This window comes from Diorhabda sublineata, chromosome 5 (assembly GCF_026230105.1).
Source record: "Diorhabda sublineata isolate icDioSubl1.1 chromosome 5, icDioSubl1.1, whole genome shotgun sequence".
Lineage (NCBI taxonomy): Eukaryota > Metazoa > Arthropoda > Insecta > Coleoptera > Chrysomelidae > Diorhabda > Diorhabda sublineata.
The window spans coordinates 16,187,994-16,201,292 of record NC_079478.1 but is presented as its reverse complement, the minus strand read 5'-3'; the positions used below and the strand labels follow the sequence as shown (position 1 = coordinate 16,201,292).

The 13,299-nt window shown below is 30.9% G+C and overlaps 2 protein-coding genes across 2 annotated transcripts in view; both read right to left on the bottom strand.

Moving 5' to 3' along the window:
* The window catches only part of LOC130444182 (tubulin polymerization-promoting protein homolog), a 27,471-nt gene extending 19,074 nt beyond the window's left edge, over window positions 1-8,397 (bottom strand). Inside the window, exon 1 of the mRNA XM_056779228.1 lies at window positions 8,110-8,397. The gene's annotated coding sequence lies outside the window, so the exon portion shown is untranslated. The remainder of the gene's footprint in view (window positions 1-8,109) is intronic.
* On the bottom strand, window positions 559-13,299 carry LOC130444181 (neurogenic differentiation factor 1-like). The gene is made up of 3 exons (XM_056779225.1): window positions 13,142-13,299; window positions 9,570-9,845; window positions 559-1,443 (listed from the first exon to the last, which is right to left on the bottom strand). The coding sequence occupies exons 1-3, from the start codon at window positions 13,270-13,272 to the stop codon at window positions 1,218-1,220; spliced, it is 633 nt and encodes a 210-aa protein (XP_056635203.1). The 5' UTR covers window positions 13,273-13,299; the 3' UTR covers window positions 559-1,217.

Here is a 13,299-nt window from a genome sequence, read left to right as displayed (position 1 = left end):
CGCGTATACTATTCCATTTCTTCGCATGCTAAGGCAATTATAACAATTTCATCAGATTCTGATGAGCTTCAGCTACTTTTGTTGAATTATAATAATTAACTACCATACATTTTAGAAGACTGCTCTCTATGTGTCCTAAGAGATAAGACTAGACCGAACCGAATCGATTCAGTGTACGTTCTGCTTTAGATATGTTAAGGAGGTTTTATTCACTTCCTATACGTATATTTTTCAATTCAATGAAACGCAAACCTTTAAATATCTCGATTTAAAGAAAAATGCACACATTCAAAATGAACGGCTCATTCAATTATAATGAATCAAGATTTTTTAAAATTTTCTAACAACCATTTTCATTGCATAATATCAATTGGTTACCTGAATATTGAAAATCATTTTTCAGTTTATAAATACAAAGACTGATGACTCTTTCTAGGAAAGGTCAACTCCCTCTAACAATTTATGAACTTTTAATGTGACAATATAAATTTTGGTTATATAGTGTCGTCATTTATGCGTTATTATAAATAATATTAATAAGAAATAAACAAAGTATTAGAGGTATTACTTACAGATGATGCGGGTTTTATTATTGCACGCTTAGGAATACCAAATTTTGATCCTAAAATTAGCAATTAAATCATATAAGTATAATGGTTCCTTATGAAATATGAAAGCATAGAAATATTGCGGTCATAGTATACCTGTTTTACATTTTGGATACATTGCAATGAAACTAAAATTTTCACACTAAAAGTACAACAGTTTTTATGCATTACAAAAATACTTAACAAAAATTTGTTCTGTCATCTTATGTCAAGATTTTTATATTACTGTCAGGTTATATAATGAGCAGGACTACTAGAAACCCATTCAAAAAGTGGTGTATCGAAGTTTTTCATACATTTTAGTGATTTTTTAACATATGACATCCTATTGAAATACATTTCCACGATGTATGATATAATTGATGATGGTGATGTGTAGGATTATTAATATTTTGCAGCTAATTCACAACGATTTATGAATTTTAGATCCTCTTCTCACAAAAGGGCCATGACACTTGAAAAGGCATACCATTACGAATTTCATAATCCATCAAGTAGTTGTTTCAAAACGTATAGCATCTGAATATTTTGGACAGAACTTTTATATTACTACTACATGGACGGGAGAAATATTATCTAGTGGTAAATTTAAATGATTTTGTATCATATTCATTGAGTGAAATAAAAGTTTTTATTATTTGTATAAATACGATTATAATCATTTCCATTTTGTATTGTAACGTTATTACTATAGATATTCCAATATTTGAAGTTGTGACTAGTTTCATGTTTGTATCCGTAATTCGTTGACATATAATTTTCCCAAAAATGACCATAGCTCTCATCGTGAACTCCTTGTGACCCGTTATATTTAGAGCAATCGGATGGATTGTATCTAAAAAAAATGGAATAAGATAATGAACAATAAATTGTTTTCTAGGCATGACATAAAAACGGACTATTTCTCATACAGTGAAATAGGGTTCCCCACTTAGGAGTTTGCTTCCCAAATTTAAAAGGAAAAAATGTGGGATGGGATGTTTTTAGGGGTGCTCTATGTTTTAGCCATATGGCCCATATTCAAAAAAGGAAACCCAAAAATGTGCGCTAATTACAGATCTGTCTCTCTATTAAATACAGTCTACAGGATTTTTACTCCTATCGTTAATAGGTACGAGATTAAAAAAGTATACGGAAGCGCATCTTGGAGAATGTCAATATGTCTATCAATTTCTTTAATTTCTTATGTCTTAGACCTTTTGATATATTAATGCATCTAAATGTTAATGATTTTAGGTCTATTCTGTTTTTAAAATTAATTTTTTATAATAAAAATTAATATTAATAATAGTAATATTTTGATAAAGACTTACAATTAGTCAATTTTTCATCAATCTCTTAAAAGCTATTAAAAAAAAACTAATTTTAAAACAGAAGAGACCTAAATTCAAGAAGAAGCATTGATATATCTAATATAATATATCTAAATCAAATTATAGAAAAATGTTACGATCAAGATATAAATATCCATATTCTATTTATAGGCTTGAAACAAGCTTTCGACGGCCTCAAGAATTTGATATAAATTGAGGAATCAGAGAGAGTGATGGACTTTCAACAACTTGATGAAATATTAAAAGACTACAAGCTGATAGGTACAATTATTACTAAAGATGTCCAAATATTAGCATAATATCGAGGAGTGTAAAGAGTTTAAAGTAAACATTCTTGAAGATCGAGCATGAAGCTAGTAAAAGAGGCTAGAACTAAATGAAGGGAAGATTAATTATATGAAGTTGAAAAGAAAACAAAATGGCGCCAAATATAAGAATATAGATTCAGGAAAATATATATTCGAGGGTGCTAACAATTTTAAGTACTTGGGAGTAACAATTAACAACCATAATGAACGAGGAGAGGAAAGTACTCAAAGGATCCAAGCAGGCTACTGAACATATTATAAATTTCGGCTTGTGAAACTATGCATAAAAACAGTAGACGTTCTAAAATGAAAATCTACAGAACAACAGCCTATGGAGGAGAAACGATGGATCTAATAAAAACTGATGAAGAAAAACTTAACACCTTCGAAAGAAAAATGATAAGAAGAATATGTGGGCCAAAAAAGTTTAGTGAGGGACAATATAGAATCCTAATGAACGAAGAAATCTTAAATGAAGAGACTATCACCAGATATATAAATTGCGAATACGATTGCTTCGGATAAATAAGAATAGTGAATAGTGAGAAAATAATAAAATGGAAACCCTTAGGAAACCGTCCGAAAGGAAGATCAATACCCAGGACAGGAAAAAGTGGAGAAAATAGCGGAAAAAACCAAAACATGCAATGAGCTTTAGTTTAAAAAAGAAAATGGCTAGAACGTGATGTATGTATGTAAATGTATGTATATAAATGCATCTAAATGTTCTTGAGTTCTTGATTACATCTCAAATATATAGCAATAATCAATTAAATTATTTGTAGTTGTATTAGAATTTACAAAACAGAGCTATAAATTTTACTTAAATTATTTAGGTCTTTTTTATCATTTATAGCTTTTTCGTTCTTATGAATGTGAACTATTTCTAAAAATTCTCTTTTTCGTGTATTAGATTCCGTTTCAAGATTTTTACATCTTTGTAATTAAATTTGTGTCTTTTTGATATTTCATGGTTGGTTAATGCAGTTCTATTTTTTCATCGTATTAATGACCTCTTAGTCTATTTTCTAAATACTGAGATGTCTGCCCAGCGTCACAATTGGTGCTTTCGATTTAAATTTAGTGAAATATTTGGATAATGTATTATGTCCTTTATGAATTATACTAATATCATATTTATTGAAATAATTTGATAATTTTTGGGATATGGTAAGGAAAAATATTTTATGTTTTGATGTTTAATTTCTGTTTTGTTTTCTAATTGATTGTTCTGTTTATTCTTTTCTTAAATATGTTATTTATCATTTTTTCTAGATAATTATTTTCTTCCAATGCAGTTCTTGCTTTTTGAATAGCTAAGCATTTAAATTCAGGATCTGATAATTGGATAGATCTTTCAGCCAAACTTATTATCACTATTATCTTTTTGTGACATAGGATGACACCAATTGAAGTTCAAATATCTTGAGGACCAAGTTGGTTTCGTGTACAATTCTGTTCTTATGTTATTGTTAATTTTATATAATGTGACATCAAGAAAATTGATTCTATTATTTGCTCGACCTCAATTGTGAATTGAAGTTTTTTATGATAAAAATTGAATGTTGTATTTATATTTTTAATTTGATTCTTTGGTACTGCAGTAATGATTACTGCTACATATTTGAGATGTAAGGACTAAGAAAAATCAATTTTTGTTATTAGAACAAAGTTCTATTTACATTTTATTCTTATTTTGATATTCATGATGAAGGTGTGTGTGTTTAAGGTGTTTAGGGGTATTTTTAGGGATTTTTATAACTAAGTTGCGTTACATAATATCACTTAAAATATTACAAAATATGATTATGTTTCGATCCACACTTGTATGTATGATTTTAGAAAAAATCAGAATCCGAAAAAAAAAAGATTTGTCCCTTGAAGTTTACGATAATTTATAAATTGAGAAATTAAAAAAATGATTATAAATTTTAATGTTATTTACGTAAATATATTTCAATATTTATTCCATAAAAAATAAAATTTTTTAGTGGGAATCCCTGCGGATATTTTAGTGGTTTTCGATTGTTGCTTTAGGGAGATAAATTTTTGAGAGTTGGAATCACTGCAGTGAAAGATTGGTTCAGTGTTCCAGTACTTTGTTCATATATCAAAGTGCGCAAAGCTACACGAAGTTTTTAAACGACTAAGTTCCAAATTAAAAACCTTACCTCCTGAAAGAATTTGATGATTGAGGTATGTTTGAAAAAATCTTTGCATTTTTATTGTCCTTACAGGGACAATAAAAATTAATCAATTAATTCAGCTACCGAAAAAGTATTGAGGTGAAACGACCCAGCAGGAAATAAATTTCAAAACTGTTCAAATCTAACAGTTAATTACAATTTGATAATGAGTTAATGTAATATGTATAAAAATGGTGTACATTTATTTTACTTGAGTACTTACCACGCATGCTCCATATTGTGATCGCAGCGTTGCCGCTGGCAGAAACAGAAACGAAACTTACATTATGGATATACCTCGTACATAAATATTAGTTTAAAAATGTGGAAATGAATATACAGGGTTATTATAAATAATGGACCTAATTTTATTAACGCATTTTTATTAAAATACTTCTCCAATGCTGAAGAAAGAATTTTCTCAAAAAACTTCTAAGCTTCTATTCTGTTGGTAAAAAAAAAAGAAAATAGCATGTTTGGTACGCTATCCTAGTTACAGTTGTTTCCACAAAGAAAAATGTCTCATGTTGCATTGCTGAATTTCGATTAGAGAGTGAAATCATGGGCCACCCTTTATCATTTCTGCTTATAAGCAGAAAATTCGAGATGATTCTCTTTGTCAGTACGCAAGAGCTGCTCAGCGAACTTGTTATTCAGTAAGGTGGGGTAAAATTGTCTACCAGCTCAGATATAAGCGGTGGGTATGAGTTTTTTCTTTATTCATATTCTCAGTTTTTTTGAAATTTTTTAGATACCTATAGATACACAGTAGGCATCTCATTCACAAATGATATTCAATCGAAACGGCGAATGCAGCGAGGAGGAAAATTCTGAACGATTTGCAGAACCGTATAACAGCTGCTATACTTTCATTGAGGTTACCGCGTATACTTTTCCTGCATAGAACTGTGGATATATCAAATATTATATAAAAAAATCGTTCTCTTTCTTCTTGCTACAAATTTTATAATTTAACACTATTCCTATCGACACTTCCTACCGCGGCCGGTCAAATGATCGGTTTTTCACAACTGATATTTTCAATATTAAATGCAAACCATTAGCCAGCTTACCAGTATTAAAATATATTTTTTTTATTCAAAAGTTCACGTTTAGACAGATTTTGCCTGATTTTGGCCATTTAGATTTTACCGAATAATTTCTGGCCATTTGGTCGGTCACATCTACGCCAAGCTTGGTGATATTATACATTTGAATTGACTCCGGTGTTTGGGTCTTTTCTTCAACTTGTTCGGAGTAGTGCATTGAACTGAGAATTATTACTTTCTTTCTTGATTTGGCATTGTAAACTATCAACATACAATTATATGAGCGAAAGAGTTTTGTTGAGAACAGTGCCATGTCGTCGTTTTTTAGTTTTGTTAGTCTTGGTAGCTCTTTTCTATTTGCTCTAATTGTCCCAACAATGGTAATTTTTTCGCTAAAGGTTTGGTTGCTAAGATAGGCATATAAGAGATAAACTCTCCAAAAGAAGCTGAAGGTTTTCTATTTTCATCTTTTCCCAAATATGGAAAGTCGTTTATTATATATTTGCTACGTACATCATCGGATACTAACCAACATTTTAATCCAAATTTGTCCGGTTTATTGGGCATGTATTGAGTTAATCTACATCTTGCTATCGTTAGAAACAATTGGTCGTCAATAGATTTATACTAAATTTTTCCACCTATAAACCTTCTCCCGCGAAAATTAATTCCAGTGGGAAGAAACTTTTAACAGAAAAGAGATGAAGTTGATGAATGAGGGTTTGGGTTATGCTGTTAGGGGCGATGGCGATCTCGGCGAATTGATTGGATATATTGAGAGTTCGTCTAGGAAGCGTGTAGAAGTCAAATCTTGAAAAATATATCTATATACTAAGAGTAAAAAACCATCAGTCAGCAAAAGAGATCTGAATACTGTCAGGAGTTTGAGGAGGAAAGATTGCTTCTACTTGAAAGCAGATAAAGGAAACAAGGTTGTTATAATGGACAAGAAGGACTATTTCAAGAGAGTGGACAACTTAATCAGGACAAACACACCAAAATCTTAAGGAATCTGCTGAATAAAATGATCACAAATGTGAAAGAAACACTTAAAAATTGTAAACCTTTTCAGCGGTACACGCAAGCATAAGTTATCCGTAAGTAATCCAACATTGTCAAAGCTCTATTGCCTTCCCAAAATTCACAAACCTGGAAAGGCAATGAGACATATTGTTTCAACAATTTGTACACCTAGTTATAATATTTCCGGCTGGTTAACGAAGGAACTTCCTACCCCGTCACCCCATCACCCCCCACACTCATCAAACTTGAGAGTTTTCCATTGACGAATTCGTTAGAGTTTATGGGGAAATTTAAATCTTCTTCCGTAGACCTTTGTGTACCTTGAGGACTTACTGATATCTAATAACTTGGGGGCTGATGTGATAGAAGAATATTTACAGTTAACAAAAATATGTATGGAACAAAACTGTTTCCAGTACAACAACGAAAACTACAAGCAAGACGAAGGAACAGCAATGGGCAATTGCCTATCACCGTTCATTGCTGAACTGTTCATGAGTCATTTTGAACAGCAAATCACTTAAGAGTTTCAGTATTTTCCCAGGGTATGGTACAGGTGTGTGAATAATATTTTCGCCATATTCAATACGAAGAAGGCAAACGTAGACGAATTCATTTTGAAACTCAACTCAAAATATCCGTCTATAAAGTTCAACTTTGAAATGGAAAATAATGGACAGTTACCATTTTTAGATACTTTAGTAATTAGGAATAGTAATAGGTTAGAATTTGATGTATTTAGGGAAAACATCGCTACGTACAGGTATATCCTGGCTGATTCTTTCCATTGTATCCAACATAAGATGGTCAGTCTACATTTCCTCGTACATTGGTTAATCCACTTTCCACTTACCATCGAGAGATACAATAAGGAGAAGTCCTTCATTGAGGATGTGGCTGTACTCGACGGTTATGATAAAAGAATTGTAAATAAATCAATCAATCGTCTTAGGTTTAAGAAATCTCTAAGTGAAACCACTTTTTCCAAACCCAAAGTAAAAAACAAGAAAAATTTGATCTGATACCTTTCAATCCGCTTTATACAAAAGGATTGGAAGGAATATTTAGCAGAGTGGGTTTTAAAATTAGTTTATAAAGCCAATAATACCTTAAAATAATTGTTGGGCAATCCTAAGAATAAAATACCAAATTTGGAAAAGAGTGGTATATACATAATTAGTTGTGGTAATTATGACCGAAATTATATTGGACAGACTAGAAGATCCGTTATTTTCCGGTTTAAAGAGCACATAGCTCATTTGAAATATAGGCGGACCGGAAAATCAGGTATTGCCGATCACGCTGCCATTCACAATCATGACATAAATATTAATAATGAAAAATTGTTAAAAGATGTATCCAATAATAAATTGTTGGATGCATTTGAAAACATTGAAATTGCTAGATGTAAGAGTAGCTTAAATAGGGACCAAGGACCAATTCCTCACAGCCTACTCTATAAATTAGTAGTCAAGGAATGAATGCGAAAATTCCCGCCAAGTAATTTTTTTCCTGCTGGAATTAATTTTTGCGGAAGAAGGTTTATAGGTAAGAAAATTTGTTGTAAAACAAGTAAGTCAAGTTATTAGATTTTAGATTACCTTCAGTTTCTGAGGACGATAAGTTGGTTATCGAAACGCGCGTCAGATAGTGTGAGTGTTGGTGTAGTGGTGGTATAGTGGTGGTGTAAACGGTGTATTCAGTATGAAAATCGCCAACGATTCCATAAATTCCAACTCACTTTCTTATATATTGATATTATTCTTATCAATTATCACAGAAAATGCGTCTTAACTATAAAAATATAAATAAACACTGACATCACCATTTTTTGGAAGGCACTTATCTGTTAAAATCGTGTCACAACTAAATTACCTTTCGTTTGCAACAACTTTATGGTTTTAGTATGAGAGAAAAACTATTAACGAAATGTATAAATCGTACTACCGGTCAAATAACCGGTCTTGGTAATAACATAGACTACAGATTTTTTTCAGAAAATAAACAATAAAAAAAATAAGTGAATATTAAAAAATGTGTAAGACATAAATATGAGGAAAAATCGTAAAGTTTAAAGACGAATGTAGGAAATTCCAATTGAAAATTTAAAAACGGTCATTTGACCGGTCCTGGTAGGAATAGTGTTAATAATACGATTTTTTCAAAATGTTTCCATAATTTGTAATAACCTTGTATATAACTCAATTGCAGTACTCAATGTAAAATACGTGACAGAGAATGAGAGGATAAGATGGAAAAGCAAAAAATTCAGCGATAAATGAGAACTACTAAGCAAATATATTGGAAAATAATCAGAACAAGAGTCAAATATAAAAACAACTGAATTGGCATAAATATATCCTGGAGACGAAGACAAGTAGATTGATAAAAAAATGATGGATGGATACACATTCATAAATGGTAGAGAGCGGAAAAGAGGCAACTAGAGGAAAAAAATTAGAGAAACTAATGGAAGAAATGGATTGAATTAGTATAAAAGATACATAAACCTCCATCCGATACCTGGAAGAGTAAAAGAAAATAAGAAGTTTAGGATTGAGTAAACACAACTTATTGTTTAATATTTCTATTAAGTATTCACAACAAAATGTTGGTTAAGCTAAACCATTTCTGTTATCGTCCAAAGTTTCATTTCTGTAAAAATATTCAAATGTGTTACGGAATATTTATCCACATTGTTAAGCAGTTAATATTTGAATGAATTCATTGTAGAAGTATATAAGAAGAGATTGATGTTTACTGACAAAGAATTATAGTAATTTCCAGGAAGAACAAATATAGGTAATTGATAAGGTTGGTGTCTTATCATCTCGACTTTCAATATTTATATTTGTAAAAAATGTAATTATGATCCATTTCTAACACAACTTTCTTTTATTGAGACTCACATAATAAAATGATGTGGAAATAATGAATAATTTTGAATTTCATATTGTATAAATCATTCAATCACAATTTAACCGAATTTGGGAGGTAGAAAAAAGTATTTATTATTATATCTAATTTATTATAAATTACCTGAATTTTTATTATAACTTACTTGAAGGTTTCAAAATCATTTTGATAGTAATGAGTGTAATGAGGTAATCTGTATCCATTTCTACTCAAAAAACTACTTGTTAACAAATTAGATGTTGTCTGACTCAACTCAGAACTCAAAATATTGATGAATCTAGACATTTCCATGGGTCTTTCTTCTTGTAGAGTTTGAGTAAGTGCCAATATATAGTTTCGTGCCAGTCGAAGTGTCTCTATTTTTGAGAGTTTTTGCGGTACTGAATTGCTGTCTGAGTGCGTTAAATAGATCGGTACGTGACTAAAAATAAAAAAAATATGATACATTTTAAAAATCATTTTGGAGAAGTTAAAAAGCTTGCAATTCAATATGTAAACGCTAATATATGGAGGGTAGATTCAAAGAGGACCATCTTAGATAGTGTGTACAAGAAGTTAACTAACTTGCCAATATTTCAATTTTTGTTAAGTTCACATCAAAAAATCTCAAACATGTTTTTCTTTCCCGAATAATTCAAAATAACCAATTCAAATATTTTTTCCAAACTCCATTGACTATTTATTCCAGTCTGTCGCTAACTATTCTCCGCGGCGCTCTATCCTTGATCTATTCTTTCTATCGCTTGATTTTCATTCTAATTTGATTATTTCTTTTGTCCTGCTACCTGATGTATCCCAATGTAGTATTGACAAAGCTACTGTGTTATCTTGTTCTTTGTGTTTTTATTCTCTTAACTGTATATTTTTTGTCATTGTTTCTATGCTGTACCGGTCTTATTTTCATTTTGTAAATATTCCTACGATTTAGTATTTTGTATTTTAACATCTTCTTTTCGCATGCTCTATTATTTGCTGATATTTTTTATTTTGTTTCTTTTTTTGAACTGTTTTCCATACCTCATAAGTTTTGTTCTATTTTTATTCATTCCTAACTTTATTTCTTCTTCCTGTACTGCTAGTTTCTTTAACATCCTTCCCTTTATGTTTGTCATTTTTTTAATTAGGATTACGTCTTCTGCAAGTGGTATTATTGGAACCCTGCTATTTTTAAGTTTCTTCTATTTATATTTCTCACAAATAGTGAGTTACCTTGTATTACACCTTTATTAATTGAGAATTCTTAAGTTTCTCCTTTACTGGTCAGTTCACTTGCTTTTGATCAAATTTCGTTCCTATTCCTCGGTTTTTCAGAGCCTTCTTCATGTTTTTAATATTTATTGAGTCAAAGGCTTGTTGGAAATCTACAAATAACATTTCAACATTGATCTGGTGTTAATGGTTTTTGTCAATTATCTGTTTAATTGTGTGTATTATTGTGGACTTTCCTTGCGCGAAAAAGCTACATTTTTATTTTTGTATATTATAGTCCACATTATTTTGAAAACTACATTTAGAAGCCTGATTCCTTTGTAGCTATGGCACTTTTGTTGATTTTCTTTTTCGTATATTGTGAGGATTTGTCCATTTTCTCATTCTTCTGGCATCGTTGATTCCCGTCACTTTATTAGTTCCATACTTATTCTATCTTTTTCCGGCGTTTTCACATTATTACCCTTTCTACTGACTTTTTACTAAGTCATTTTTATTGGTTCCTCCTCATTTTATACCAATCCATTTATACAAGCTATATTTTTCGTTAACAGTGGTTGGAGATGCACCAAATCTCTTTAAATTGGATTTTCTTTTCAAGCACTTTTATTTTTGTTATTTTATGTCTTTTTTCCTCATTTTATTTTTCTATGAAATATTTTTGTGTTATTATTTAGTCTTTCTTGTCTCAAATCTCTTATTCACTGATCAATTCATTCTCTTTTTACTAATTTACTAATCGTTTTATCGCTTAGTTGTAAAAATTTCATGCTACTTATGATCATGTTCATTATTACCGTCAGGTTGCATAAATATTATTATAGGTTTTAACATGGATTTTATATTTACTTGCCACTTGTTGTATGTGATTTTGTTTTTAAATTTGTAGATTAAAATTGCTCATTTACAGCTATTTTTTCTATGGATTCCTCGAGCTTTCATACATTTTATCTTCATCTTTCTTTTCTATGTCTTTGGTTGGAACATGGTTTACTACATTGGTTTTGGTTCAATCCTTAGATAGGATTGTCTCTCATTTATTGGTTTGAGTTTCAATATATTGGGCTTTTATTATTTTCCTATCATATGTCCTACTCCATATTTTTCTTGTTTTTTGTCTCCAGAGTAGTACAAGCTAAATTTATTTTTCCTTGTTTTTCCCACCGTATTTCTTGCAGTGCCACTATGTTTGCATTATAGTATCTACCATTTTTCCAGATACAAGCCTTTAGATAATAGAAACCACCTAGTTAAAAAGCACATCCTTACTAATATTATATATGTGAATGTAAGTTTATTTGTTACGCTTTCACGCGAAAACTACTTAATCGATCATCATAAATATGTGTATGCATATTCTTGGAGGTATTAGAAATAGCATAGGATACTTTTTATGAGAAAAAATTATTTTTCACGAGATATAAAACAATGTTTTGATAGTTCTTCAACACCATCTAGCAGTAATGGAGTTCCAACCCTGACTACTGTAATACCGTTCCACTGTTTTACCAACGTCACGTCAATAACCAATCCAATTGATTATAGTTTCAGCTGTTTGGATTTTTCTATTCATTATGCAGTATATGCAGTATATGCATATAGGTGTTATTTTTGTAGTTAGATGCTATTCATTATTTTAGATCTTACTTTTTGGTTTTAATTCTTACTCTGTTCTTCATTAAAAATGCCTCATAAGAAAAATAAGGATTTTCGGTTCATGCAGAGATAAGAAGATAACAGCAAGCAGAGCGAAAACGTATTTTGAGAGCAGCTGAAACTCCTCTTTAGTATGAGTTTACTCAGAACCACAATCTACGCTGTAGGCAGCGATACCCATGTAGGAGCCCCCAGACTTGAACGACGGGGCGTAGCTGACAAACCAATAATGGCCCAAGCCAGGTTGAAGTATGGGTAACCCGACCTCGGCCATCCTATAGTCAGCCAGGTTTGACAGAACTCTGAACAATTGTATAAAGTATACATACTTGGCCCAAGTCTGGGCCTATACTGGGCCCATCGTAAAATTCTATATGGTTAGAAACACCAGAGCAATTGCAGGCGAGAAGAATTCATAATGCAGAAATACAGACAACGCGCCGTCGAAATTTCATGCGTAAGGATTGATCGGTATTTAATGTTACTAGGTTTCAATATGATTCTTCAATTTAATATCATAATCATCCTTTGATTGTCATTGGCTCAATGAATAACAAATGTCAATATTGCGATGCTTTCAAATGAAACTGTTGGAATGTGCTGTTCCGGTGGTAAAGTTTCAAGTGAACCAGAAGAGCTTTTAAAAACTTTATTGTTAAGTGTTACAGATGAGTCAAAGCAATTTTTAATCAAAATAAGAAAGTTCAGCTCTTGCTTTCAATCATATTGAGAGAGATTGCTCTTATTATATATAAACATTGATATAAAATAGAAAAATTTTATCAGTAAATGAAAAATACGCATCTAATTTTTATGTCATATAAATTAATTTTTTCATAAATGACATCGTACCTTCTCAGTCTGTCCAGTGCTGCATTCAATCCGTGCATTCTATTTCTTTCTCTTGCATTTGCTTTTGATCGCCTCAATTTTATTTTGTAAACTCTTCTATGATCTTTCTTAACTGTTTGCTGTTCCATCATTCAGCACAATACATTTTTATGCACTTC

Bases quoted from the DNA above. Each gene is read 5' to 3' on its own strand.
- LOC130444181 (XM_056779225.1), bottom strand. From the start codon at position 13,272: ATGATGGAACAGCAAACAGTTAAGAAAGATCATAGAAGAGTTTACAAA. The intron at 9,846-13,141 runs GTACGATGTCAT...TTTTATTTTTAG, and splicing joins GCACTGGACAGACTGAGAAG to TCACGTACCGATCTATTTAA. The intron at 1,444-9,569 runs GTAAGTTATAAT...CATTTTTTTTAG, and splicing joins AATGATTTTGAAACCTTCAA to ATACAATCCATCCGATTGCT.